At 47.3% G+C, this 27,627-nt stretch overlaps 1 protein-coding gene across 4 annotated transcripts in view; it reads left to right on the top strand.

Annotated features, from left to right (window-relative positions):
* The window catches only part of SPTB (spectrin beta, erythrocytic), a 137,101-nt gene that overhangs the window by 66,809 nt on the left and 42,665 nt on the right, over positions 1–27,627 (top strand). For all 4 annotated transcript variants that reach the window (XM_055097703.2, XM_034937698.3, XM_063596086.1 and 1 more), the window contains exons 3-15: positions 8,646–8,797; positions 9,956–10,129; positions 14,288–14,379; positions 14,771–14,851; positions 15,202–15,317; positions 15,734–15,846; positions 16,668–16,855; positions 18,757–18,874; positions 19,879–20,037; positions 20,955–21,257; positions 21,978–22,128; positions 22,729–23,599; positions 24,732–24,869. In XM_055097703.2, coding sequence (XP_054953678.1) covers positions 8,646–8,797; positions 9,956–10,129; positions 14,288–14,379; positions 14,771–14,851; positions 15,202–15,317; positions 15,734–15,846; positions 16,668–16,855; positions 18,757–18,874; positions 19,879–20,037; positions 20,955–21,257; positions 21,978–22,128; positions 22,729–23,599; positions 24,732–24,869 — 2,656 coding nt within the window. The remainder of the gene's footprint in view (positions 1–8,645; positions 8,798–9,955; positions 10,130–14,287; positions 14,380–14,770; positions 14,852–15,201; positions 15,318–15,733; positions 15,847–16,667; positions 16,856–18,756; positions 18,875–19,878; positions 20,038–20,954; positions 21,258–21,977; positions 22,129–22,728; positions 23,600–24,731; positions 24,870–27,627) is intronic.

Raw genomic sequence — 27,627 nt, 5'->3', positions numbered from 1 at the left:
TGGCCAACATGGTGAAACCTCATCTCTACTAAAAATACAAAAAAATTTAGCTGGGCGTGGTGGCGCTTGCCTGTAGTCCCAGCTACCTGGGGAGGCTGAGGCAGGAGAATTGCTTGAACCCAGGAGGCAGAGGTTGCAGTGAGCCAAGATTGCACCACTGCACTCCGGTCTGGGTGACAGAGGGAGACTCCATCTCGAAAAACAAACAAACAGAAAACAACAACAACAAAACAAAGCATGGCTCACTCTGGTTCCCCAAGCTCTTGGCTTCCTGGCATGAGAAGGAGAGAAATCCCAAATTGTGAACCTGCAAAGAGCTCAGCATGAAATGATTGTTTTCAGAAGGCTCATGGTCCATGGGCCTCCCATGGTGCCTTTGCTCCTACTTATCTTTCTGACCTCCTAGTTTTACCTGTAGCTTAAGGCTGTGAGCGACTGAAAATGCAGACTTCCTCAAGAAAGAAACTTTTTTGACTTTTCATCTATTAGTCCCCAGGGTTTTTGAACTTTATATCCTATTTTTCTTTATGACATCTGTTGTTTCATATTATAAAACCAATATATGCCCACTGCAAATATTTTAGAAAACAGAGAAAAGCAAAAAAGAAGAAAAAATTACCCACAATCTTACCATCCAGCTATAACAACACCCAGCATTAGGATATAGGTTTGAAAATCTGAATTTTCCCCCAAAATGCATTACAATATCCTTTCCTGTCACTGAAATTTATTCAACAACCTTAATAGTATCCTCATTAATATACCAAAATATTAAATCATCCCTTGTTTTTGATTATTTAAGTTGCTATTTTCTATTGTTGAAAGCAAATTTTTTTAACAGAAAAAGGAGGGAGAGGCACAAAGCCCTCAAGGAATGTAATAGAAAGCCATGGAAGCAATAAATAGATGGACCCAGAAATGGGAGATGAAGCTTCCAAAGATAAGATACTTCAACTTTACAGTTTGGTTTAAGGACAGCTCCTATTTTTAAAACAGCCCCACTAGGGACTTTTGATGGTGAACTTCCCAGATGCCCGTGACGTCAGGAGGTGAAGCAGGTGCTGCAGTGGGTGGGGCTGGCAGCTGGTGTGCTGCTCACCAAGAAGGGAGGAGGGAGGAGCCACGGAGAAGCCTGGAGAAGGAGTAACACAAGAAAGAGACTGCGCCGTGACCCTGTGGGGAGACATTTATGCTTTAAACCCCCATAGGGAGTATTCAGAGGGCAGAACCTCAGAAGTAGCTGTGTGGGTGTCGAGGAGGTAGAGCGCTCCTTGCTCCTTACAGACCTCACTCCCCTTTTGCATCCAGGGGCCAATGCTCCTGCCATCAGCCTTGCTCTCTCCTTTTCACTTCTCTTATGGGCTCAGGTGGTTAAAGATGCTTATGATTTTGGCCTGGTGAAAAATCCCTAAGGCAGGAAAGCACATGAAAGGAATTAGGCTATCTTGGAAAAAGGAAGAAAATAAAAACATGTTAATATTTTCTTTAGGCTGGGTGCGGTGGCTCACGCCTGTAATCCCAGCACCTTGGGAGGCCGAGGCAGGCAGATCACCTGAGGTCAGGAGTTTGAGACCAGCCTGGCCAACATGGTGAAACGCTGTCTCTACTAAAAATACAAAAATTAGCTGGGTGTGTTGGCACATGCCTGTAATCCCAGCTACTCAAATTTTTTTTAATTAAAAAAATAATCAAAAGATTTTAAAATTTAAAAATGCGATGATTTTTTTTTACCAGTGTATGAATAGATCTGTAGGATAAATTCCTAGAAGTGGAATTACTGGGTCCAAAAGCATGTGCATTTGTAATTCTGATGGGTCTTGCCAAATTGCCTTTCGTAGAGGTTGAGCCAGTTATACCCTTTCCAGCAATACATGAATGTTTTTTCCCCACATCCTTGCCAACACAAGCATTTTATCAGACTTCTTGATCTTTGCCCAACTGATAAGTGAAACATAGTATGTTCGTGTACTTTCATTTTACTTTTTGGCTTTTATTATGGAAAATTACAAACTGGTAAAAAAGTAGAGACAAAAGTATAATAGGGTCATTACATTATCACCTACATTTAACAATTGTTGATATTTTGTTATATTTGCTGATCTATTTTGGGGGTTGAAGCATTGTTAAAGTAAATTAAAGATCATCATACTTTCCCCCTAATTACTCTAGTATGTATCTCTGAAAAACATGAACATTTTCCACCTAACCATGATACCATTATTACACCTAATAAAATTAACAGTAATTCCCTAAAAATATAACCTAATATACACTTGATATTCAGATTTTCCAAGTTGTCTTAAAAATGTCTTTATGATTAGTTTGTTCAGACAAATTAAGGACCATTATTAGATTGTGTGTTTGTATGTGTGTGTGTGCATGCACGTGGGCTTTTAATTTGGACTTCTATTATGAGTGACTTGTACAATTTTTTATACATTTAAGAGATGCTTATAATTTTTTCTGTTAACTCTGTTCACATTACTGGTCTTTTTCCTTGTTAATATGTAGGTGCTTTTTGTATATTAAGTAAATTAGCCCTTTATAATGTATGTTAGATATATTTTTGCTCATTTGTTTGACTTTGCTTATGGTGTTTTATCCAATACAAACTTTTTTTTTTTTGAGGTGGGTCTCAATCTTTCACCCAGGCTGGAGTGCGGTGGCACAATCATAGCTCACGACAGCCTCAAACTGAGCTCAAGTGATCCTCCTACCTCAGCCTCCTGAATAGCTAGGATTACAGGTGCATGCCACCACACCCCTCTAATTTTTAAATTTTTTTGTAGAGATGCAATCTTGCTATATTGCCAGGCTAGTCTCAAACTCCTGGCCTCAAGTGATCCTCCTACCTTGGCCTCCCAAAGCTCTGGGATTATAGGTGTGAGCCACAATGCCTGGTCCAACACAAACATTATTTTAATGTAGTTGAACTTTCAATTTTTTATTTTATAGCTTTTGGATTTTGTGTCATATTTTGAAAGGCCTTCCCTACACTAACATTGTAGAAAGCATTTACCATGATTGATTTTTTGTTGCTGTTGTTGTTATTGTTGTTTTGAGACAGGGTCTCATTCTGTCACCCAGGCTGGAGCACAGTGGTGAGATCTCGGCTCACTGCAACCTTCAACTCCCAAGTTCAAGCGATTCTCATGCCTCAGTCTCTTGAGTAGCTGGGATTACAGGCACACAACACCATTCCCGGCTAATTTTTATATTTTTAGTAGGGACGGCGTTTCATCATATTGGCCAGGCTGATCTTGAACTCCTGACCCAAAGTGATCCACCTGCTTTAGCCTCCCAAAAGTGCTGGAATTACAGGCGTGAGCCACCACGCCCAGCCTGATTTTGGTATTTTTATAGTTTCATTTTTTACATTTCAATTTTTGACCCACATGAAATTTATCCTGGAGTATGAGGTGTGAATGTAACTAACTTTTCCTGCTTGGCCATCCAGTTTTGCCAATACTCCTTATTGAGTAATTCATCTTTCCCCTTCCTGTTAGAAATGCCACCTCTATCAGCCATTAAATGCCTGTATGTACTGGGACTATTTCTGTCCCATTAGTATATCCATCTTTTCATATGCTAGTACAACACAGTTTTACTATAAGTTTACACTATTCTTTGATAGACAAAACATCTGGAAAGGTTGGTAGCCCTTTATTACTCTTATTTTTGGGAATATTCCTATTTTTGGTTGCATGTTTTTCAATGAAGTTTTTAATCATTTGTCTTTTATTCCCACAAATTCAAATTGTATAATTTAAATATATTTAAAACACTATTAAATATATATTGATTTAGGGTAAATTGATATCTTGATGATGTTGAGTTTTTTATTCAAGACCTCAGCGTGCCTTTCCATTTGTCCAGATTTTCTTGTAAGTGCCTCAGGAGCCTTTTAATGTTTTCTTCGTATGCATTTTGCATACTTCCTTTGAGATGTAATCTGAAACATTTTGTGTCTTTATTAACACTGGGGGCCTTACAAATTCATATTTCAGGAAATGACCTTCAGTGCTTCCTTTTGCCTCTAGGATTAAATCTAAGTTTCTTAGCCTCTCATTCAAAGCTTTCCACATCCTGTTTAAAACCTGCTTTCCCCTGTAATCCTAGCACTTTGGGAGGCCAAGGTGGGCGGATAACGAGGTCAGGAGTTCAAGACCAGCCTGGCCAATATGGCGAAACCCCATCTCTAATAAAAATATAAAAAATTAGCTGGGTGTGGTGGTGCACGCCTGTAGTCCCAGCTACTTGGGAGGCTGAGGCAAGAGAATCGCTTGAACTCGGGAGGCGGAAGTTGCAGTGAGCCGAGATCACACCACTGCACTCCAGCCTAGGCAACAGAGCGAGACTCCATCTCAAAATAAACAAATAAATAAACCAAAAACCTGCTTTTCTCTAACCTGTAGCTATTCCCTAGCCCCTAAATAAGCTTTGGCCTTTCTTTTTTTTTTTTTTTTTTTTTTTGATACAAAGTTTCGCTGTTGTTGCCCAGGCTGGAGTATAGTGGTGGGATCTTGGCTCACTGCAACCTCTGCCTCCTGGGTTCAAACAATTCTCCTGCCTCAGCCTCCTGAGTAGCTGGGATTACAGGTTCTTGCCACCATGCCTGGCTAATTTTTTGTATTTTTAATAGAGATGAGGTTTCACCATGTTGGCCAAGCTGGTTTCAAACTTCTGACCTCAGGTAATCCACCTGCCTCAGCTTCCCAAAGTGCTGGAATTACAGGCGTGAGCCACCATGCCCGGCCTAGCTTTGGCCTTTTATGCCTGTCTGCTTGGACTCATTCTGTCTCCCTGGCTCCCCTCCCCTTCACAATCCAAAGCGGCTTTCTTCACCAGGTGCCCCCTTGACCACTCCAATTGGAAATGACCTCTCTCTTCCTGGAACCCTCGAGCATTGACCATATGTGTCATGTACCTGATATGGAATTCAGTATTACCCTGTGATGGCTTTTGTGTTATTAAAGTGAACTGCCACTTATTTATTATGTGCTTGCAAAAGTTAATTGGTGGGTTTGAGTATTGTTTCCTTAACTGTATCTTAAGGCCTTGGGGAGAGTGAGCTGCCCAACGCCCCTGCAGCACCTAGGACAGGGCCCACTAGTAATAGCAGCAGTAGTAATGACGATAACCATGAGAGTTCACATGATGGCAAGCTTTCTCTGTGCCAGCCCGTTCCATGTACGAACTCACTTATTACTGGATATATTTGAGGGTTTTAGTGTCATGGGTGTATTTGACCTGAAACTAAACCTTTGAAGGGTTTTAGGTCACCCAGTCCCAATATTCAGACAATAATTCTGGGTCAGAGCTGATCAGGGAGGAAGATGAGTTTTCTAGGCAAAGACCTACCACATAGCAGGGAATGAGGATGGCCACAACCCAGGAAGGAAAGGGAAAGAAAGGAACAGAGAGGGCCATGCACGGTGGCTCATGCCTATAATCCCAGCACTTTGAGAGGTCAAGACAGGTGGATCATGAGGTCAAGAGATCAAGACCATCCTGGCCAACATGGTGAAACCCCGTCTGTACTAAAAAATACAAAAAGTATCCAGGCGTGGTGGCACACACCTGTAGTCCCAGCTACTCAGGAGGCTGAGACAAGAGAATTGCTTGAACCCAGAAGGCGGAGGTTGCAGTGAGCCGAGATTGCGCCGCTGCACTCCAGCCTGGCAACAGAGCGAGACTCCGTTGAAAAGAAAAGAGGAACAGAGAGGAATGAGATGCCGGGGTTTGATGGCAGCAGAGGCTGTCAGCCAGTCCATGCTGGTGGACTCACCCCCTTCCTGCACTGGCAGGGTTAGGGCTCTGGAAATAAGGCCTGGCTCCTGGCAGGGCTGTGCTGAGGCCTCCTTCCCATGGTGGGTCCCAGTAGGATGGCCTGGGTCCCCTGGGGACAGCAGGCCCAGTGCACAGCCACCTCTCTTCCTGTCCACACTACCAGGGTTCCCAGCCTAGCTGGCTCCAGGCCACCGCTTCTCCTGCCCTTGAAGGCTTGGGATGAGCATCTGGGCTGTGCGGGAGTGAATGTGCTGAGCATGCCAATGCCAGGCAGCTGGAGCCAGCCAGCTCATGGAAATGCCTCTCACCTTGGGGCCTTTTCTCCCCTTCCAATCATCATTAGCCTCGAAATCTTTCTGTGTCTCAACATTGCAAAGCGTTTTGGGGCTCTGGGGATTCTGGGTGATTTCATTCCAGCCTTCAAATAAAAGGCAGCTAGGAGGCCACCTGCCTGTGCTCAAAACCTGTGGCTCCCACGTTTGAGGGTCCAGGGGGCATCATTCATGTGGTGAAAACTAGGGAGATCTAAGGGTGCTTTCTGATATTTCTGCACCAATAAATGCACCAGCCCAGTGGCCTAGAATTAATCCATGTTCCCAGCTAGAATCACTCCCTTACCCTTTGCCAAGCACAGATAAATAGTTCTCAGCACCCACGTAATGAAATGTTTGCATTCTTAAAGACAGGAAAAGGAGGAAGAAATACTTTCACTTTGGGGGACACCTACCTCTAAAGGGGCTAAAACTTTCACCCCCCTTAGTCAGAGGCTCCACACCTGACCTGAAGGGATAGCTACTTAAAGAATAGATCTGGTTTCTAGGGAAAGAACTGTGGGACTGTGGCTGGCTCTGTTGAATCTAAAAATGCCCCAAAATAAGTGCAATTGCTTTCCGCCCAGTATGGCATCAAACCCCCTTTAGTTACATTTTGCTGAAGCAGCATTTGAAATCAGGAAAGTGGTTTAATTTGCTGTTGACAAAAGGGTAAGGGGAGTTTTCTCGCTGAAACTTTGCACAGAGGCCCAGAATAAATGAATGCCCTTTAAATTTTACATGTATTTAGGATTCACACAGTCAGTAGTAGTACTTTTCCTCTTCTTGGAAGTCTTATTTAGATGGCTGCTGTAGAATTCTTCATTCTTCATGTATGACTCAAGGCCTCGTCATATTTATAATAGAGTCTGTCTGCCTCAAGGATAGGGACCATCAGTCTTGTCCTTGAGTTCCCCACCACCACCCAGGGCCTGGCACCTCACGGTTGTATGGTAAATATTTGCTCAATGAGTGCACAGAAGAATCAAGGGTCTGAGTTCCTAATACCAAAATAGCCATGAAGCCGGAAGGCATCTGATGCAGCAAGCCTCAGGATCTGCCAGGATTCTACCCTTGAGGCAGAACTGGCTAAGCTCCTGTTTTTGTTATTGTTGAATCAAGATATTTAATAATTTAAAAAGCCAGCCCTTTCACGGTTGAGGCTCAGTCGAGCACACAGCCTGCTCCGACCGGGCAGACCCTGCTCCTGGCTAGGCCACTCCAGGTATGTCCTGGCTGTGATCTCCCCCTCCACTGCCATGTACCCTCCCCAGGGATCCTCCACAACCCCCAGGCCCAGCCTCACTGCCAAGTCACCTCCTGCCCTGAATCTTCAAACCTAAGTGCCCAGAAGCCAATTGCCACCAAACTGTTCATAAATCCAGAAAGGGCTCCTCTCTTCTCACCTTCAATTCTCTTATTTTTCTTCTTTTCTGCTACTTTTCTTTTTTTCTCCTTCTCTCCTCCTCTATCCTTTTCTCTTTTTTTTTTTTTTTTTTTTTTTTGTGCCATCCCAGTCTTCTGTCCTCTCTCCAGCATCTTGTCTGAGCTTCCCCAGGTAATGCTGGTGCCTAACTTGGACAGACCACCAGCATTATTTGTACAGAGGCAGTAAGAAGTACCCCACCTGAACTGGTACAGCATGGGCCAGGGGCTTGGACTGGGCTGATGCTGATTTAGGATAGGGGTGTCATGTCACCTTCCCAGGGCTGAGAAAGATAGCGTAATGCCACAGACAGCCCTCAGCCCAAACCTTCATTATCCTTACCCCCACATGAGTCATACATTCTACATATCCTGTTACCTTGCTCATCATTTTCCTCCCCCTATCAGGAACTCCTTGAGGGCAGGAAATTTGTTTTACCTCTGTGTGTCCTCAGGCCCAGCACAGCGCTGCCACATAATAGGAACAGAATCAATGTTTGTACAGACAGCCACAATACAGCTATGGAGTACTGATGGTGCACCAGGCTCCAGGCCCTGGAGACAGAGAAGTGACCAAGACAGATTTTCCTGGGCTCAGGGAGCATCTAAGAGAGAGAAGGAAATGTAAATGCAGGGAGCAGGGCACATGAAGGGAGACCCAACCCAAGCGCCATTTATACTGGCTCTTAAGGATGAATTAGTGTTAAGTGAAGGAGGTGGGGTGGAGTGGAGGGGCTGAGAGACAGCATTCTAGGCAGAGCGAATATTTGATGGGTTGATGGGTAAACCTGGCACTGAAATCTGAATTCAATGGCACAACAGTACAGAGTAGTCTGACTGATACAGGGAAACAGATGCTGAATTAGAGGTGTCCTGATACTGTGCATAGAATATGGTGGCAGTGCGAGTGATCTCCTTATTGCCTCTGTTCTGGTGGCATGTGGACCGGTATTGCCACACCTTGATGGCAAATGCTCCGAGGAAGGGAGTGGAATGAATACATCGACTTCCTCTGCCAAGCATGGGGGTACCCTGGGCTTAAGGTAAAACCCCTTGGCCCCAAGTCACACTGACCCTGCCAACCTCAGGCACCTCACCAAGGTTCTTCTCTCCACCTAGATGAGCGGGAAGTTGTTCAGAAAAAGACCTTCACGAAATGGGTGAACTCGCACCTGGCTCGAGTGTCCTGCCGCATCACCGATCTCTACAAGGACCTGCGGGATGGGCGCATGCTCATCAAGCTGCTGGAGGTGCTCTCTGGAGAGATGCTGGTAAAGCCCCTTCTGTGGGCCCCAGGGCTGCTGCCATCGGCCCCTCTTCAGCAAAGGCATGGTTTGGGGGCATCTCAAGTTCTCCTGGCCTTCCCAGTTTTCTCTCTGCTCCTTTGGGAGGCTCTAATACTTAGAATGGGAAGCATCCGTGTGGCTGACTGGTTTCTCTGAATTCTTCCCAGAACTTCTTGCCTCCTCTGACCACTCCCACCCCTTCATGCTTCTCCCAGAAGCCATGCAGAGCTCCTGACTTTCGGCTCTGGGCATCTGTAGCTGGCCTGTGATGGCCTGGCCCTCATCTCCCCATCGGGCTAAGATGCATCCCTCTTGGAACCAAGAGGAAAGTGTGGAAGCCATTTTACTGTGTGTTTTACCACCCTTGCAAGTGGAAATTTATTAGAGGCTGTCTCAGTTGTAACCCACCAGCAATACTGTTGACCCCAAAGAAGAAGTAGATGAAGATTTATGTTTTGCTCAGCACAGAGTAAGCTTTGTGTCCTTGGGCCTATCAGGCAGGACCCTCTTTTCCTCCATTTCCCCCATGTGTAAAATGAGGGCAATGATACCTGTACCTGATGAAGTTATTCTGAGATCCTCAGAGTTTGAATGAAAAGGCTTGAATGAAATATTGCCTTTTCAACTCCATGCTGAAGTTCTGCCTCTCACCCTGCATTGAAATTCCACTAGAGAGAGTTACCCATGGGGAACCCATCAGATGATGCAGTTATCACTGGGGGAGAGGAGAAGGTTGATTGGCAGGGATGAACCCATTATCAATCACCAAGCTAAAAATTACTCTTAACACTGGCTGGCAGTAAACAGTTCTTAGAACTGTGCCTGGCACATGGTAAGGGATCAATTAACCATATGTTATGTTACCGTAAGCAAATGCCGTTTATCACCCACTCAGAGGGCTTTGTTCAGCCCCAGAAGGGCACCGATGCAGCCTGGTTACCGATCTCTGGGTGCTTGTTGGAGGGAACCTCTGAGCTTTGCTAAAAGGAAAGCATTGAATAGTGTCAATGAATGACCATGGGACTTGGTGTTTGGCCAAGAGGGTGGAGGGTGGGTGCTTATGACAGGAGCTGGTCCAGGCTGCAGCCTCTGGGATGACTGTGCAGTCCCTCCATGCCCACGGGGGCCACTGCTGTCCCCCAGCCAAAGCCCACCAAGGGGAAGATGCGCATCCACTGCCTGGAGAACGTGGACAAGGCTCTCCAGTTCCTCAAGGAGCAGCGTGTACACCTGGAGAACATGGGCTCCCACGACATTGTAGACGGCAACCACCGCCTGGTCCTGGGCCTCATCTGGACCATCATCCTCCGCTTCCAGGTGGGTTCCTGGGGGGTAGAGGAAGTTGAGGGAGCCCTCAAGGCTGCCCAGGGCCTGAGAATCTTATAAAATGCTGAACAGAGTGTGGGTGTTAGTGCACATTCTGGGAGGCTGTAAATCTGCCACATGGGACAGTGCTTGTAGGAAGGAGTAACCATCTTCTGTATCACCCCAAGTCACTGAAGCTCAGGGGGAGCTGCTCACTCAGTAGTATGGTCTTTTCAGGGAGAAGATAGAAATTAATTGGTAGCTGGGTTGATATCTGGTTGGAAGATTAGCTTTTTAGCCTCCTCCCCCTACACATGTAACTTCTTGGTTTTTGAAATAGATACAGAAAATTGCAAAACTTGTGTAGAAGATCTGTGTGTATATTTTCCTTTTTTTTTTCTTTTTTTTTTTATTATACTTTAAGTTTTAGGGTACATGTGCACATTGTGCAGGTTAGTTACATATGTATACATGTGCCATGCTGGTGCGCTGCACCCACTAACTCGTCATCTAGCATTAGGTATATCTCCCAATGCTATCCCTCCCCCCTCCCCCCTCCCCACCACAGTCCCCAGAGTGTGATATTCCCCTTCCTGTGTCCATGTGATCTCACTGTTCAATTCCCACCTATGAGTGAGAATATGCGGTGTTTGGTTTTTTGTTCTTGCGATAGTTTACTGAGAATGATGGTTTCCAGTTTCATCCATGTCCCTACAAAGGACATGAACTCATCATTTTTTATGGCTGCATAGTATTCCATGGTGTATATGTGCCACATTTTCTTAATCCAGTCTATCATTGTTGGACATTTGGGTTGGTTCCAAGTCTTTGCTATTGTGAATAATGCCGCAATAAACATACGTGTGCATGTGTCTTTATAGCAGCATGATTTATAGTCATTTGGGTATATACCCAGTAATGGGATGGCTGGGTCAAATGGTATTTCTAGCTCTAGATCCCTGAGGAATCGCCACACTGACTTCCACAATGGTTGAACTAGTTTACAGTCCCACCAACAGTGTAAAAGTGTTCCTATTTCTCCACATCCTCTCCAGCACCTGTTGTTTCCTGACTTTTTAATGATTGCCATTCTAACTGGTGTGAGATGATATCTCATAGTGGTTTTGATTTGCATTTCTCTGATGGCCAGTGATGATGAGCATTTTTTCATGTGTTTTTTGGCTGCATAAATGTCTTCTTTTGAGAAGTGTCTGTTCATGTCCTTTGCCCACTTTTTGATGGGGTTGTTTGTTTTTTTCTTGTAAATTTGTTTGAGTTCATTGTAGATTCTGGATATTAGCCCTTTGTCAGATGAGTAGGTTGTGAAAATTTTCTCCCATGTTGTAGGTTGCCTGTTCACTCTGATGGTAGTTTCTCTTGCTGTGCAGAAGCTTTTTAGTTTAATGAGATCCCATTTGTCAATTTTGGCTTTTGTTGCCATTGCTTTTGGTGTTTTGGACATGAAGTCCTTGCCCACGCCTATGTCCTGAATGGTAATGCCTAGGTTTTCTTCTAGGGTTTTTATGGTTTTCGGTCTAATGTTTAAATCTTTAATCCATCTTGAATTGATTTTTGTATAAGGTGTAAGGAAGGGATCCAGTTTCAGCTTTCTACATATGGCTAGCCAGTTTTCCCAGCAGCATTTATTAAATAGGGAATCCTTTCCCCATTGCTTGTTTTTCTCAGGTTTGTCAAAGATCAGATAGTTGTAGGTAAGTGGCGTTATTTCTGAGGGCTCTGTTCTGTTCCATTGATCTATATCTCTGTTTTGGTACCAGTACCATGCTGTTTTGGTTACTGTAGCCTTGTAGTATAGTTTGAAGTCAGGTAGTGTGATGCCTCCAGCTTTGTTCTTTTGGCTTAGGATTGACTTGGCAATGCGGGCTCTTTTTTGGTTCCATATGAACTTTAAAGTAGTTTTTTCCAATTCTGTGAAGAAAGTCATTGGTAGCTTGATGGGGATGGCATTGAATCTGTAAATTACCTTGGGCAGTATGGCCATTTTCACGATATTGATTCTTCCTACCCATGAGCATGGAATGTTCTTCCATTTGTTTGTATCCTCTTTTATTTCCTTGAGCAGTGGTTTGTAGTTCTCCTTGAAGAGGTCCTTCACATCCCTTGTAAGTTGGATTCCTAGGTATTTTATTCTCTTTGAAGCAATTGTGAATGGGAGTTCACTCATGATTACTGATCCCACAGAAATACAAACTACCATCAGAGAATACTACAAACACCGCTATGCAAATAAACTAGAAAATCTAGAAGAAATGGATACATTCCTCGACACATACACTCTCCCAAGACTAAACCAGGAAGAAGTTGAATCTCTGAATAGACCAATAACAGGAGCTGAAATTGTGGCAATAATCAATAGTTTACCAACCAAAAAGAGTCCAGGACCAGATGGATTCACAGCCGAATTCTACCAGAGGTACAAGGAGGAACTGGTATCATTCCTTCTGAAACTATTCCAATCAATAGAAAAAGAGGGAATCCTCCCTAACTCATTTTATGAGGCCAGCATCATTCTGATACCAAAGCCGGGCAGAGACACAACCAAAAAAGAGAATTTTAGACCAATATCCTTGATGAACATTGATGCAAAAATCCTCAATAAAATACTGGCAAACCGAATCCAGCAGCACACCAAAAAGCTTATCCACCATGATCAAGTGGGCTTCATCCCTGGGATGCAAGGCTGGTTCAATATACGCAAATCAATAAATGTAATCCAGCATATAAACAGAGCCAAAGACAAAAACCACATGATTATCTCAATAGATGCAGAAAAAGCCTTTGACAAAATTCAACAACCCTTCATGCTAAAAACTCTCAATAAATTAGGTATTGATGGGACGTATTTCAAAATAATAAGAGCTATCTATGACAAACCCACAGCCAATATCATACTGAATGGGCAAAAACTGGAAGCATTCCCTTTGAAAACTGGCACAAGACAGGGATGCCCTCTCTCACCACTCCTATTCAACATAGTGTTGGAAGTTCTGGCCAGGGCAATCAGGCAGGAGAAGGAAATAAAGGGTATTCAATTAGGAAAAGAGGAAGTCAAATTGTCCCTGTTTGCAGACAACATGATTGTTTATCTAGAAAACCCCATTGTCTCAGCCCAAAATCTCCTTAAGCTGATAAGCACCTTCAGCAAAGTCTCAGGATACAAAATCAATGTACAAAAATCACAAGCATTCCTATACACCAACAACAGACAAACAGAGAGCCAAATCATGAGTATATTTTCCAATCAGAAACTTTTCTCTTCTCACCCTGAAATTCAAAGTCCAGATTATTTGTAAGGAAATTTAGAAAGGGGAAGGGGAGGAAAACAGGGTCTTGCACCTGCTGGTTTGGGGACAGAAAGAACCTTGCCCGAGGAGGTGAGGGCAGGAGAAAGAAGAGAGCATACAACTCGTGGACTAAAGACCTCAACCAAGTGGCCCCGCATGTCCGATCTCACTCTCCATGGGTGCATAACGTTGAATAACAATAGCAGCAGAGTTGGGGAGAATGGAAAGGCAAGAGGAGCTGCTAATGAAAGTATAGTACTCACCAGCATTCATGTTGTTCCACAGCCTCAAGGGGCATTGCACCTCCAGAGGAGGAATCGGGGCATCTTGTCACTGATTCTCTGCATTCTATTAGAGTTATCCAATTACGGCTGTCTCATCCCTGTGCCATTTTGGCTGACTGAGGCAGGGAAGCAGGCTGCTGGGGCGCAGGGCCTCAGGATGTGGTGTTGCCGCGGGGCTGGCGGCTACTCCTTCAGGGCAAGAAATTTGTTTTACCTCTGTGTGTCCTCAGGCCTAGCACAGCGCTGCCACATAATAGGAACAGAATCAATGTTTGTACAGACAGCCACAATACAGCTATGGAGTACTGATGGTGCACCAGGCTCCAGGCCCTGGAGACAGAGAAGTGACCAAGACAGATTTCCCTGGGCTCAGGGAGCATCTAAGAGAGAGAAGGAAATGTAAATGCAGGGAGCAGGGCACATGAAGGGAGACCCAACCCAAGCGCCATTTATACTGGCTCTTAAGGATGAATTAGTGTTAAGTGAAGGAGGGACGAGGGAGGGAGCCTCCCAGGGACAGCAGGAAAGCACAGATCCAGATGCACATCCTCTTCAAATCTCTCTTGTTCTGCTACCCTCAGATTCAGGACATTGTGGTCGAAACTCAGGAAGGTCGTGAAACACGCTCAGCCAAGGATGCGTTGCTGTTGTGGTGTCAGATGAAGACGGCAGGGTATGCCCTGGGAACCAGCTGTTAGCACTTCCATCACCAGCCCCTTGCTCCCCACAAGCACTGCCATCTCCAGAGGGACATTAGACATCATCACCCAGAACTACAGCTGCCTCCCTGTAATTGATGCAAAGTCTGTCCTGACCTGATTCTTTGAGGCCTGGAATACAGGATTCTTTTTCAAAGTTGCCTGCAGGCAGACTGGGGGGTCTGTGTGGTGTTCACATCTGATGGGGGAGCCTCTGTGTGTGGTTAGCTGCTGCCCCCTCTTGGTGACCTGGCTCAAGAAAGGACAGTTCCATTTCTCTCCTGGTATATTGGCCCTCAATTTGTACACTTGTTTGGGACTACAAAAAATCTAATTCTTAGCTCTTACTGTTTCTCTTGGATGCAGCTACCCTCATGTCAATATCACCAACTTTACCTCCAGCTGGAAGGATGGCTTGGCCTTTAATGCCCTGATACACAAGCACCGGTAAGAGGGAGGGGACAGCCGTGGGGACTGACTGAGACAGCCTCCCTGGGAATATTTGGACACATTGCACTTAACATGGAGTCACAGAAATGTGACCTCTGCTGTTCCTTCTCTCCCCTTCAGCAGCCCATAGCACCCTCACTTTCCTTAAATCCCAGCATGCCTGCCACCCACTTCCCTCATATGCCAAGGCTCACACCTGCCCCCTCTCCTCTGCTCCCATCTCCTCCTTTCACTCCTCCTGCCTGACCACCTCCCTGCCTCTGTACAGTGTCTGCTTCATGCTAGGGCTGCCCTCCTGGTGGGGATGCTGTGGCTACTCCCTTTTCACAGTCCAGTTTTGTCCCCAGGCCCGACCTGATCGACTTTGATAAGCTGAAGGACTCCAATGCCCGGCACAACCTGGAGCACGCATTCGATGTGGCTGAGCGCCAGCTGGGCATCATCCCGCTCCTCGACCCCGAAGGTGAGCCACACCCACCCCTGCCAGCCTTTGCTGCAGCAATGGGGGATGCACTCGCTGTGCTAGAGGAGCTCAGCCGCCAGGACTTCTGGAGGCCGGCCCAGGTGCTGGGCAAGCTGTGGGCACAGTGAGGGGCAGTGGCCAGGCCAGGCTCTGCTCTGGGCCTGCTTCTCTGCTCCATGCTGGTTCCCATGCCTGCCTGGTCTGTTTGGAGATGGACTTTGGATCCTTCTTCTTTTCTTCTTTTGTAATGTGTGGTTCTAAAATGGATTTCATCACACTCTTCCATTCTTGCTCTGTTGATTGTCACTTGCTGCCTGTAGTTGAACTTGATGCTGGAGGAATGGGGAATAAACCCTCTGAGCCTGAGTTTCCCGACTTCCAGTTTGGTCCTGAGAGTACACCCTTTTCCCTAACAGATGTCTTTACGGAAAACCCTGATGAGAAATCCATCATCACCTATGTGGTGGCCTTTTACCACTACTTCTCCAAGATGAAGGTGCTGGCAGTGGAGGGCAAGCGTGTCGGCAAGGTACAAGCTGTTTTGGAACCAAAGTGTCACTCTTCCCCTGTTTGTCAGGTCCAGACAGAGTGGCCCTCTTTCCAACCAAAGAAAGGGTGAAGAGTACAGCTCACCCACCCCCCAACTTCCTCTAAAGCTGACCTTGGCAGCATTGATGGCTCCTGAGCTGAATTCCAAAGCAGGTTGATGGTCTGTCCTGAAAGGTACCACAGCTGGCTGCTCTGTACCTGGCGAACACCTGGTCCACCTGAGACCCATGTCTCATGGACATCCCCACAGGAACCCTCCAGGCTTTTATGTGGTTTGTTTATTGTGATTGCAGACCTCTTAGGCACCCACAGTGTACCAGAAACTCACCCATTGGTATAGACCCTCATGCCAGATTCCTTCCCTCTGCTAGATCCTTAGCTCTTAGAGTATAGGTACCATTTCTCATTCATCTCTGTGCCTCATGTTTAGTAAAGACAATGGTTGGCAGCCTTTGACTCCTCATGAACATTTAAAAATAAACAAAACCCTGGCCCCCTAGTGGCTGGCATCCTGGCACAGCAAGCTTACCAATCTTCTCTAGCACTGGGGAGGGGAGCTGCTCCCGACCCTTAACAGGCCAGCTCGCTGCCGATTGGCAAGAGGAGGGCTTCACCCAATTCCAGTCTACTCCTTCTGCCCTACCAACACACTTGGGCTCAGGGAACAAACCCAGCCTAGAGCACTCCAGGGCTTAGGAGGTGGGAGCCCCATTTCGTGGCACCTTGATTGTGGTCCTCATTGATATCCTCAGTGGTGGCATTGCCCTTCTGATGAGAATAAGTAAGAAGGTGATTCCTTAGGTTATTGACCATGCCATTGAGACTGAGAAGATGATTGAAAAGTACAGCGGGCTAGCCTCGGACCTGCTCACCTGGATCGAGCAGACCATCACTGTCCTGAACAGCCGCAAGTTTGCCAACTCGCTGACAGGCGTCCAGCAGCAGCTGCAGGCCTTCAGCACCTACCGCACCGTGGAGAAGCCGCCCAAGTAAGGGCCCTGGCACATGGGAGGGTGGTCCTCAGTGGCTGGGAAACTGACCACCAAAAGGTAGAGCCAGGTTCTGGGCCTTATGAAGTGTGTCCACAAGGCACACCCTCAAGATTAGAGAGCTGTATGTGTGTCACCTGCCTCGTGACCCTCTTCACCACTCTTCTCCCAAGCCATCAGCTTAGAGAAACCAGCATTGATGAGAAACCTCGACTCACGACCAAAGACAGTGGCTTCTCCCAGATATCCCTGAGGAGGAACAGGAGGGAAATCATAGGCTTCTGAGTCTCTTTGAAGAACCCAGGCTGGAAAGCTCCTCTCTGGTCTGCCACTGAGCTGTGGGCTTGTTTTCTGATGACCTCTGTGCTCTCAGCCCCTGAGCTCTCTGCATGGGGCCTTATGGATTGTGAAGTTCATCCTTCTTTTTCTCTCCCATCTGTCACTGCTCAGCAACAGACCACTTAGCCTGCTTCTCAGGACCTCTGCCCCACCCTAGTGTGTGCAGAGCCTGTGTGCATATGCTTACACACATGTGCATGTAAACAACCGTGCACACACATGCATACCTGCATACACATAACCATGCATACACACAACTGTGCACCCATGAACATGCATGCACACACAAACATACACACACAACCGTGCACTCATACACATACACCTAACTATACATGCATTTGTGTGTGCACACACAACTATGCACCCATGCACATATATATGCACATACAACCACATGTACAAATGCACATACATATATACAACCATGCATGTGCACACGCACACACAAACATGCACACATACACACGTACACACGGGGCATTCCAGCTTATCTGCCATTAGCTTGTCCAGATCCTCTGAATTAGGCTTCTAGCTCATTGATGGTACCTTCTGCTCTGCTCTTCCCCCCATCCCCCACACTCTGCAGTCATGACTTTCAAATGGGGAAAGGTGAAATGCTGAGTCTAGGATATACTATAAACAAGTATCTGGTTTCTAGTCTGACAGTAACCCATTTCTGAAGCCCTAAATCCAATACAGTTAGCATCCTCTATGAGTCTACCAGTCACTGCACACAGAGGTGTTATCTCTTGGCTGTGTAGACAGTGCTTCACGGTCACAGTTCTCTTAAGTGCCTGTGAGCACTGAGATCCATTAGGCTGGGCTCAGGGTGGGGACCTTGCATATAGCTGATCCTTGACTGCCAGGTCAAGGATGCAGAAATGGGTGGACACTTAGGTACATGCAGAAATGTGGAAGTACCTGATACCTGGAGCCTGTACCCCATATGCTAGACACCGATACTGCTGACAATTCTTGTCTCCTACACCTACAAGCCTCTCAGAGCCCAGCCTTTCCTGCCTTCTGGGAAGCATCTGGCCTGTAGGACTTGTCAGGAGATCTGGCTCATTAGGACCTGGGTGAAAGCTGTTTTCAGTGCAGGATGCTCTCCCACGGAATATGCTGCTTCTGGGGTTTTATTGACTCACTCAATAAGGAACTGACCAGAGAGCTAGTAAGAAGCCCTCATCACTTGCAGCACAGAGAAGGTTTTTTAAAATTTTTTTTGTATTGATCCGTACAACTTGATATTTACAGGAATTACCAGAATACCTCAGCTTCCCATGTAGAAGCAAATGATAAATGCTGTGGTGGCCATTGTGTTTTCTCTGGTTTATATTGTAAAGACCCAAACCCCTAATAGATCTCAGTTGGTGAAAAGGATAGATGTTTTAACAGGTAAGCAGACCTACAGATTCTCTTTAGTTTTTCTGTGTTTTTAAGGGAAATATGCTTTGCTATCTACGCTTCAAGATGCCACAGTTCCGTGTTGACTTTAGCAAAAAAAATTTGGCCATGAGATCTTAACACCAGTCTTCCTACTTCTGTTTTCTTGACAGGTTTCAAGAGAAGGGGAATCTGGAAGTTCTACTTTTTACCATCCAGTCCCGGATGAGAGCCAACAATCAGAAAGTGTACACACCCCACGATGGGAAACTAGTGTCTGACATCAACAGGGTACCACAGCATTTTCCATTATGCATTGACAGTAGATTGATTGAATTCCCGATAAGGACACAGTGAATGGTCATTGGACCAGATTAAATAAACCAAGCCACTTTCTTTGATGTTATTAATCCACATGTTGACTATTTGGGGGAGTTATCGAACCTGATTCTGAGGGGTCAGACTCTACTCCCCCACCCTCCTTCAATCCCCCTGTTCAGATGCCCTGCATCCCTGAGTCCTTTTTTTTTTTTTTTTTTTTTGGAGACAGGGTCTCACTCTGTCACCCAGGTGGCAGTGCATTGGCACAATCACAGCTCACTGCAGCCTCGTCCTCCTGGGCTCAAGTGATCCTCCCACCTCAGTCTCAGTAGCTGGGACTACAGGCATGCACCACCACACCTGGCTAAATGTTACATTTTTTATAGAGACAGAGTCTGGCAATGTTGCCTAGGCTGGTTTTGTACTGGGCTCAAACAATCCTCCCACCTTGGCCTCCCAAAGTGCTGAGATTACACGTGTGAGCCATCACACCCAGCCTCCGAGTCCATTTTTTTGGAGCCAGTTTTGTAGCCTGTCCTCTGTAGAACCTTGAGTTTGTCTTTGAAGATGGAATATTAACTACTTATAACCAAAGGGAAATGCCTATGACATTTCAGAGGCTTGGAGGCTTACCACCACCTGGCAGTTCATATTGAACGGAGGTAGCCATTAGTCAATAAGAACTTACTGAGCATCCAGAGAGGTGAAAAACATTATTTTGGGCCAAGAGTCTGAGGCAGGTTTAGGGGAAGAGGGAAGTGACACTCATGAGCAGTGCCCTCTGAATCTTTGATGGGCCCAGACATGAAAGCCAAAAGGCTTTTATTGATCTTTAATCTGCTACCACGTCACCCAAGGGCATCAGGCTGTACCTTGATTCCAGAAATCACTCAGTGTTGGGTGAAAGGGGTGGAGCCCCCAAAGTGAGGCATTTCTCCTGTGCCCCAAGAATTCTCATTCCATCCTTTGTGCAGGCCTGGGAAAGCCTGGAGGAAGCTGAGTATCGGCGGGAGCTGGCCCTGAGAAATGAGCTCATTCGGCAGGAGAAGCTAGAGCAACTGGCCCGGCGCTTTGACCGGAAGGCCGCAATGAGAGAGACCTGGCTCAATGAAAACCAGCGCCTCGTGGCCCAGGTAATGAGGGACATGCTTTGGGTGACAGGAGAGGGGACATTCTTCAGAGCCCCCAGCTCTTGGCTGGGCTGGAGTCCAAGCTGGCTTCTCACAGCCTCTCCTCGTGCCTTGCAGCACAGCTCCCCCGTGATCCAGTGGATCAAGATTTGCATCTGGGGAGGAGCTCTCCAGGATTTATTAAATCTCATTTTTAGGAAAGAGCTTTGGAGTCTAGAACTGGCCGCTGAAGTTGTCTTATGTGGGCCTGTAGTGTCAGCTACAGCTGGGGTTTGAGTTGATGTTAAATTGTGGTTCTTGGGGGATATGGTAAAATCACAGACTGCACCTTGTCTGTGTCAGGCATGCCTTTTGGACTCTGGTCTCTGGTGCTGTGACATAATTCTAGCTAAGAATTGACCCCAGGGCTGATTCTTCATCAGAGCATCTGTTCCCTCTCACTTAAAGCCTGGAATCAAATTAGATTCTGTCCAGAAAGGGGGTAACAAGTATTCTGAGAGCACTGGAGAGTGTATGCGCACCCCAGATAGCATGTGAATAAACCATCTGTTTGCTGGTGCATGGGTTTCTGAGTGAGAAGCAGCCCCTTCCTGCCCCAAATCAAACAGGTCCACTCGAGGCATGTGGGGAGTGCCAGCAGGCTGCCAAGGGGCTCCATTAGTAACACACAGGCTGCATCTCCCACACGGGTGGCACGGGGAGTAAAATCATGAACTCCTCTTAGAGTCTCTTGTGAGACATTAATTTTTGGAACTTGGGTCTGATAAGACAGGCTGCAAAAGTAAGGCAGAACTAGCTGCTTCTTGGGAATGTGCTTTCCCATCTAGCACTGGTTCTGAAGGGAGCTGCCCTTTCCCTGAGTTTGGGGATGAGCCCCTGGGTGTCTGACTGAGCTGCCTGTTTTTCTCCCGGTGGGGCAGGATAACTTTGGGTATGACCTGGCAGCTGTGGAGGCCGCCAAGAAGAAGCATGAGGCCATCGAGACCGACACAGCTGCCTACGAGGAGCGGGTGAGAGCCCTGGAGGACCTGGCTCAGGAGCTGGAGAAAGAGAACTACCATGACCAGAAGCGCATCACGGCCCGCAAGGACAATATACTGCGCCTATGGAGCTACCTGCAGGAGCTGCTGCAGTCCCGGCGCCAGAGGCTCGAGACCACCCTGGCACTGCAGAAGCTCTTCCAGGACATGCTGCACAGCATCAACTGGATGGATGAGATCAAGGTGGGCCCTGGGAGCCGCCCCCTGCCATGCCCTGCAGTGCTCACCTTGGGTCTCAGTGGCCCTGCAGTTAGCATAGGCTTCCTTAGACACCTCCCAGCCAGTCATATCTCTGAGTCAAAATAGAGAAACTGAGGCAGCAAAGTATCTAGCTGCACCTGCCTCTCTGCCTCTTGGTCCACTCTGCTCCAGCAGGTGATACCAGCCCAGGTCCATGGTACCCTGGTGACCGAGAAATCTTGGGTTTGTGGCAGCACCGGTGCCAACCTTCAGGGCCTTGAAGAGACAGACATTAATCAGGAAGCTGGAGAATCAAGCTCTTAGTAATTACAATTTGACTCTGGTTAGAATCCAGACCTCCCAGCATGAGGGCAACCTCTCCTCTCTCTCTGCCGCAGTGGGTCTCAGCTGAGGACACACATCAGACTGCCCCTGGAGCTTTGTGAAAATACACATGGCCAGGCCCCAACCCTGAGACCGATGCAGTAGATGAGTGTGGGGCTTGAGCATCTGTAAGATGTTCTATGGATGATGCTGATGGGCACCCCCAGTAGGCACTCTCCCTCTGGAACTTCTTCCATCGTCAGCAGCAGCCCTTTTCTGGCTGCATTCGGCTCACCCTTGCTCAGATTACTAGAGACATGCCCTTTGCAGGGGTCTCTTCTCCTAATGTATAGGTCTCTTCACTTCTCCTCATTTCCTTTCTGCTGTTCTCTTTGCCAGGCTCACCTCTTGTCTGCCGAGTTTGGGAAGCACTTGTTGGAGGTTGAAGACCTGCTACAGAAGCACAAGTTGATGGAAGCTGACATCGCCATCCAAGGGGACAAAGTGAAGGCCATCACCGCAGCCACCCTGAAGTTCACCGAGGGGAAAGGTGAGACCAAGTCTGTCTCCCCTTTTGAGGCTTCCAATGCCAAAAGCCTCACCTCTGGCCTAACAACCCAACTTGGATAAATCTCCTGGAACCAACTTTAAAGTTCTGTTACTTTCATCAAGTAATGGTCCAAGAAAGAAGCTTGAGGGACCAGCCAAATTCTCCAGAGAGCAGGCAACTGCTTCGGTAACCTATAATCACCAAGGAGGCACCCTCTGTCCTTCATTCTCCTTGCTAGTTCAAGTTATGGCTGAGACAATTTAGGTTTCCAGATTCTTGTTTTAAATAAGAGACCTCACTGCCTCTTTCAAGAATGACCTTGAAATTTTTTTAATTAATTTAAAAATAATTTTATGTTGTACATTTCTATTAAGAACTAACCCCACTTTTTATCTTCCTTAACCCTGAAGTTCAGTGGGAAATAATTATAAAGAATCTGTCCACCCTCTGAGCAACTGGGACCCCCCTGCATCCAACCCCAAAGCCCCAGTGACATGGCAGCTTCAGGGTTGTGTAGTTCCAACCTGGCAGCTTATCTGAAGCGTGCCCATAAATGAAGCCCATCCCCCGCTTTGTCCTCCTTCCCCCTATTTCTTCCAGGGTACCAGCCTTGTGACCCCCAGGTCATCCAGGACCGCATCAGCCACTTGGAGCAGTGCTTTGAGGAGCTGAGCAACATGGCAGCTGGGCGGAAGGCCCAACTGGAGCAGTCCAAACGACTCTGGAAGTTCTTCTGGGAGATGGATGAGGCTGAGAGCTGGATCAAGGAGAAGGAGCAGATCTATTCTTCCCTGGACTATGGCAAAGACCTGACCAGTGTGCTCATCTTACAGCGCAAGCACAAGGCCTTTGAGGATGAGCTCCGTGGGCTGGATGCTCACCTGGAGCAGATCTTCCAGGAGGCTCATGACATGGTTGCACGCAAGCAGTTTGGGCACCCGCATATCGAGGCCCGCATCAAGGAGGTGTCGGCACAGTGGGACCAGCTGAAGGACCTGGCTGCCTTCTGCAAGAAGAACCTCCAGGATGCTGAGAACTTTTTCCAGTTCCAGGGCGATGCAGATGACCTGAAGGCTTGGCTGCAAGACGCCCACCGGCTGCTCTCTGGTGAAGATGTGGGGCAGGACGAAGGGGCCACACGGGCCCTGGGGAAAAAGCACAAGGACTTCCTGGAGGAGCTGGAGGAGAGCCGTGGGGTGATGGAGCACCTGGAGCAGCAGGCCCAGGGATTCCCCGAAGAGTTTCGGGATTCCCCAGATGTGACCCATCGGCTGCAGGCCCTGCGGGAGCTCTACCAACAGGTGGTGGCCCAGGCGGACCTGCGTCAACAGAGGCTGCAGGAAGCCCTGGACCTGTACACGGTGTTCGGGGAGACAGACGCCTGTGAGCTGTGGATGGGAGAGAAGGAGAAGTGGCTGGCCGAGATGGAAATGCCAGACACCCTGGAGGACCTGGAGGTCGTGCAGCACAGGTCAGAGTTAACTCATCTTTTCCTCACGTCCCTGTACCAGGCCTGGGCACCATCTCCCACCTAGTTTGGTAATAGTCTCTGGATCAGCAAAGGTCTCTTTGAGAGGCCCTGGGGTGTCCTTTGTTGCAAAGTCCTGGCATTAGGAGTCATAAGTTCTATTCTGGCTCTGTGGCCTGGGGTACTTCACCCTTTGGGGCCTTGTGTTCCTCAAACAAAGGGAATTTATCTAGTCCAGTTATTCAATTACTTTTCAGCAATAGCAGTCTTTGCTCAGATGAATTGTGTATGGAACCCGCAGGTCACACAGAGGAAAAATGGAGCTAGAAGGAGGTTGAGAGGCCAGGACCCTGCCAGCTCTAGCTTTCTGTGGCAGTCCTTAAGCCAGGAGACTCTGAGGGGCCACAGAGAGAATTTGCAAACCCCCTGTCTGCAAGGCCACTCTCACCCCTGGTGTTCTGATTTTGTCAGCACCCCAGATGATGAGGCATGCCCCAGTCTGTGCAGCATCTCAGCAGCTGAAGCACAGAATTCAGGCAGTCAGGAGAAGGAGAGGCCGCTCTCTGGAACAGTGCCAAGGTGGTGCTGCACTGATGCTGGAGAGTCCTGGGCTCTTACCCTAGAAGGATCGGCCTTCAGAACCACAAATTCCCCCCGACCACCGCCCCAGCAGCTTTTCCTTATCTTACCCAGGAATGGAGCACCTGGCTGGAAAGGTTATCTTTTGGGTTAAGATGTCAAGGCATTGGACTCAGAGTCCAAAAGCAACAGCCGGAAAAGCAGAGGCCTGGAAGGTGGCCCTTGTGACAATTGACATCCCCCACACAAATACACAGTAACCTCTCTTCAGCCCTCCCTCCCCTTCATATGTCTCTCTTGAGCCAGAAGCCCGTGTAGGAAGTAACTGGCTCTCTCCCGGCCTGTTCCAGGCAATGCTAACTCATGAAATCAAACCCATGAACCAGAAAGGAGGGCCAGCATATCTGTTTTCTTCCTCCTGCCTCACCTGGGCAAATGGTTTAGGCAGTGGAAGGAGAAAGCAAGAGCTACATGTTCTGGAGACTGGGGGTGCCACTGGCAAGGAAATGTCTGCTGCCGCCTCACCCATCCTCATATTTTCCTTTGCCCATATCAGGTTCGACATCCTGGACCAGGAGATGAAGACCTTGATGACTCAGATTGATGGTGTGAACCTCGCTGCCAACAGCTTGGTAGAGAGTGGCCACCCACGCAGCAGGGAGGTGAAGCAGTACCAGGACCATCTGAACACCAGGTGGGGTGTGGGTAGGGCATGGGGCGGGGGCATTGTCTCAACATCTGACACACTGCTGGGGGCCAGGCCCAAAATTTAGTCCACCTAGTATGCACCAACACTTCTATACCCTCAACATTCCTGTCTTTTTTTTTTTTTTTTTTTGCCACAGAACCTCACTCTTTTACCCAGGCTGGAGTGCAGTGGTGCGATCTCGGCTCACTGCAACTTCCACCTCCTGGGTTCAAGCTATTCTTGTTCCTCAGCCTCCCAAGTAGCTGGGATTACAGGCGTGCGATACAATGCCTGGCTAGTTTTTGTATTTTTAGTAGGATGTGGTTTCACCACGTTGGTCAGGCTGGTCTCATTCCTGGCCTCAAGCGATCTGCACACCTCGGCCTCCCAAAGTGCTGGGATTACAGGCATAAGCCACCGCACCCCCACCGACATTCCTATCTGTCTCAGCCACAGTCCCCTTCCCAGTAGTACTGGAACTATAGCAGCAAGGAGGAATGATTGAGGTGGTGAACAGCCCAGGGAGGGAGAGAGACGAGTCCTGGGAGGCTCGAATGCTGTGCCTAGGGAGGGTGGGTGTGTATGTGTGATGGAGAGCACATCCCAAGTGTGCCCAAACTTAGAATCAGGCCATATGCTTCTCATGCTATATTTCCCTGGACATTCTTGGGCAGAGAAAATTGCTTTCTGAGAGCTCTTAAGTACTGTCCATAAAATAATGCTCCTGCCTCTGCCAAATGCAGTATCGATAATGAGGCTGGCTTGAATGAAGAGGAGAATTAGCAGGGAGCCTTAAGCAAGCTTTGTGGCCAGAACAAAAAACAGGCCCCAAGGAGCCTTTAGAGAGGGGGTGCTTTCAGTGTGGGGTGAAATTGCCCATGAGTTCCTGGAGGATCTTTGAGGACACCGCAAATGCCTGCATTCCCTGTCTTTACCGTGGGCCCTGCACACGCAATGCCACGTGTTCACCACCTCCCCATTACCCCAGCCCCTTCCCCACACTTGTGCCTGAGCATTGCTCTGCCTGAGGCAATCTGGGAGGTGGGCCTAGGGAAGACTCCATTGTAAAGAAAGGGATCAGCACAGTGGAGACTTCACTGGGGGGCTAAGGGGAGGCAGCGATGACCAGAATTCTTTAGAGCCACTAGAATGGGATGATTGTCTTAGCAGCCCAAGCTGCAGAGTGCGGTTTAGGAGATTCCTTTGTCAATCTGATGTTTTACAAAGGAAGAGAATACCTCTTCCCTCTTCTTTCGCCTTGTAGGTAATGAGTTTGTGTGTGTTGGTGGGCAGGAGGTGGTAGAGATTATTGCAATTGCTGCATAATTGAGGAAACTAGAGCAGGTCTAAACCAGAGAAACTTCCTGAGAGGAAGAACTCATCAGCTCAACAATAAACTATAGTCTGAGAATGTTGATCTTTACAGACCCCTAAAACAGGCCCCATCCCCAAGTGAAAAATATCAAGGTACCTGCCATCCTTAAGTGAGAAAAAAACCCGAGGCATGAAATTAAATTTGAGAGTTGAAAGGGACCTGAGAAGTCACCCAGTCTAGCCAGTGATGGGGAACTCACTCCCTCACCCTGCAGCCTATCTCATTTTTGGGCAATTCTTTTTGGTTAAACAGTTTGCTCTTCCATTGAGTGGAAATCTGCCTCCTTGAAATGCGTACATATTGATTCTGGCTCTGCCCTTGAGAGAGATCACACTTACCCTGGTTCCTCTTCCGTGTATAGCTTTTCAATTATTTTTCAGAACAATGCTCATTCTATACCTCCACCCCCAGTGTCGCCTCATGCCTCCGCGGTTCTTTCCCTCAGGGTGCATTCTCCCTCCCTCTACATATTCCAAATCCTGTCTCTGCATGAGCCAGTCCAAGTCGCTTGCTTTCCAGTTTTCCAGATGAAAAGCCATCTTTTCCTCCTTTGTACTGGTTTTGAGCTTCATATCCTATCTTACATTCTAATTATTTTTGTCCCCAAGGACTTTCCTGCTAGACTATGTAAGCAAATGAAGACCTGTATCTATTTATATTGCCCAAGGGCTTTGCACACCTAATACATTTTTGGGGTTCCTGCTGTTTAGAATATTATTTTTCTAGCTATGCCCTTGGCTTACTCTTTTTATTCAGGTCTCAGCTCAAATGTCAGCTTATTGGCGTGGCCCCCACTGACCACCCCATGGAAAGCAGCATATCCTTCCTCTCACTGACCCACTTGGCCTCTATATTGTTACCTTCTTTTATTTTTTCTTTGCGCTTATCACCACTTGATGGATTGTAGACTTGTTTATGTCTCTATCCACTTGAATGAAAGCAAGGACTTTGCATTACTCTTTATTAATTAATTAATTAATTTTTTATAGAGACAGAATCTCACTCCATTACCCAGGCTGGAGTGCAGTGGTACAATTTTGGCTCACTGCAGCCTCAGCCTCCCAGGCTCAAGTGATTCTCCCATCTCAGTCTCCTGAGTAGCTAATGCTACAGATGCACACTACTATACCCAGCTAATTTTTTGTTTTTTTGTAGAGATGAGGTCTCACTATGTTTCTCAGGCTGGTCTTGAACTCCTGGGCTCAAGAGATCCTCCGGCCTCAGCCTCCCAAATTGCTGTGATTTACAGGTGTGAGCCACTGAGCCCAGCCTGCATAGTTCTTTGTCATATCCCTAGTGCCTAGGTCAGTGTCTGCCACAAGGCAACTGAGAGTTGCTTGATAAATGCTTAGTACATGAGTGAACTGGGAAAAAACTAAGATTTTTCTG

This window comes from Pan paniscus, chromosome 15 (genome assembly GCF_029289425.2).
Source record: "Pan paniscus chromosome 15, NHGRI_mPanPan1-v2.0_pri, whole genome shotgun sequence".
Classification (NCBI taxonomy): Eukaryota; Metazoa; Chordata; class Mammalia; order Primates; family Hominidae; genus Pan; species Pan paniscus.
This window is presented reverse-complemented; position numbering and strand designations above follow the sequence as displayed.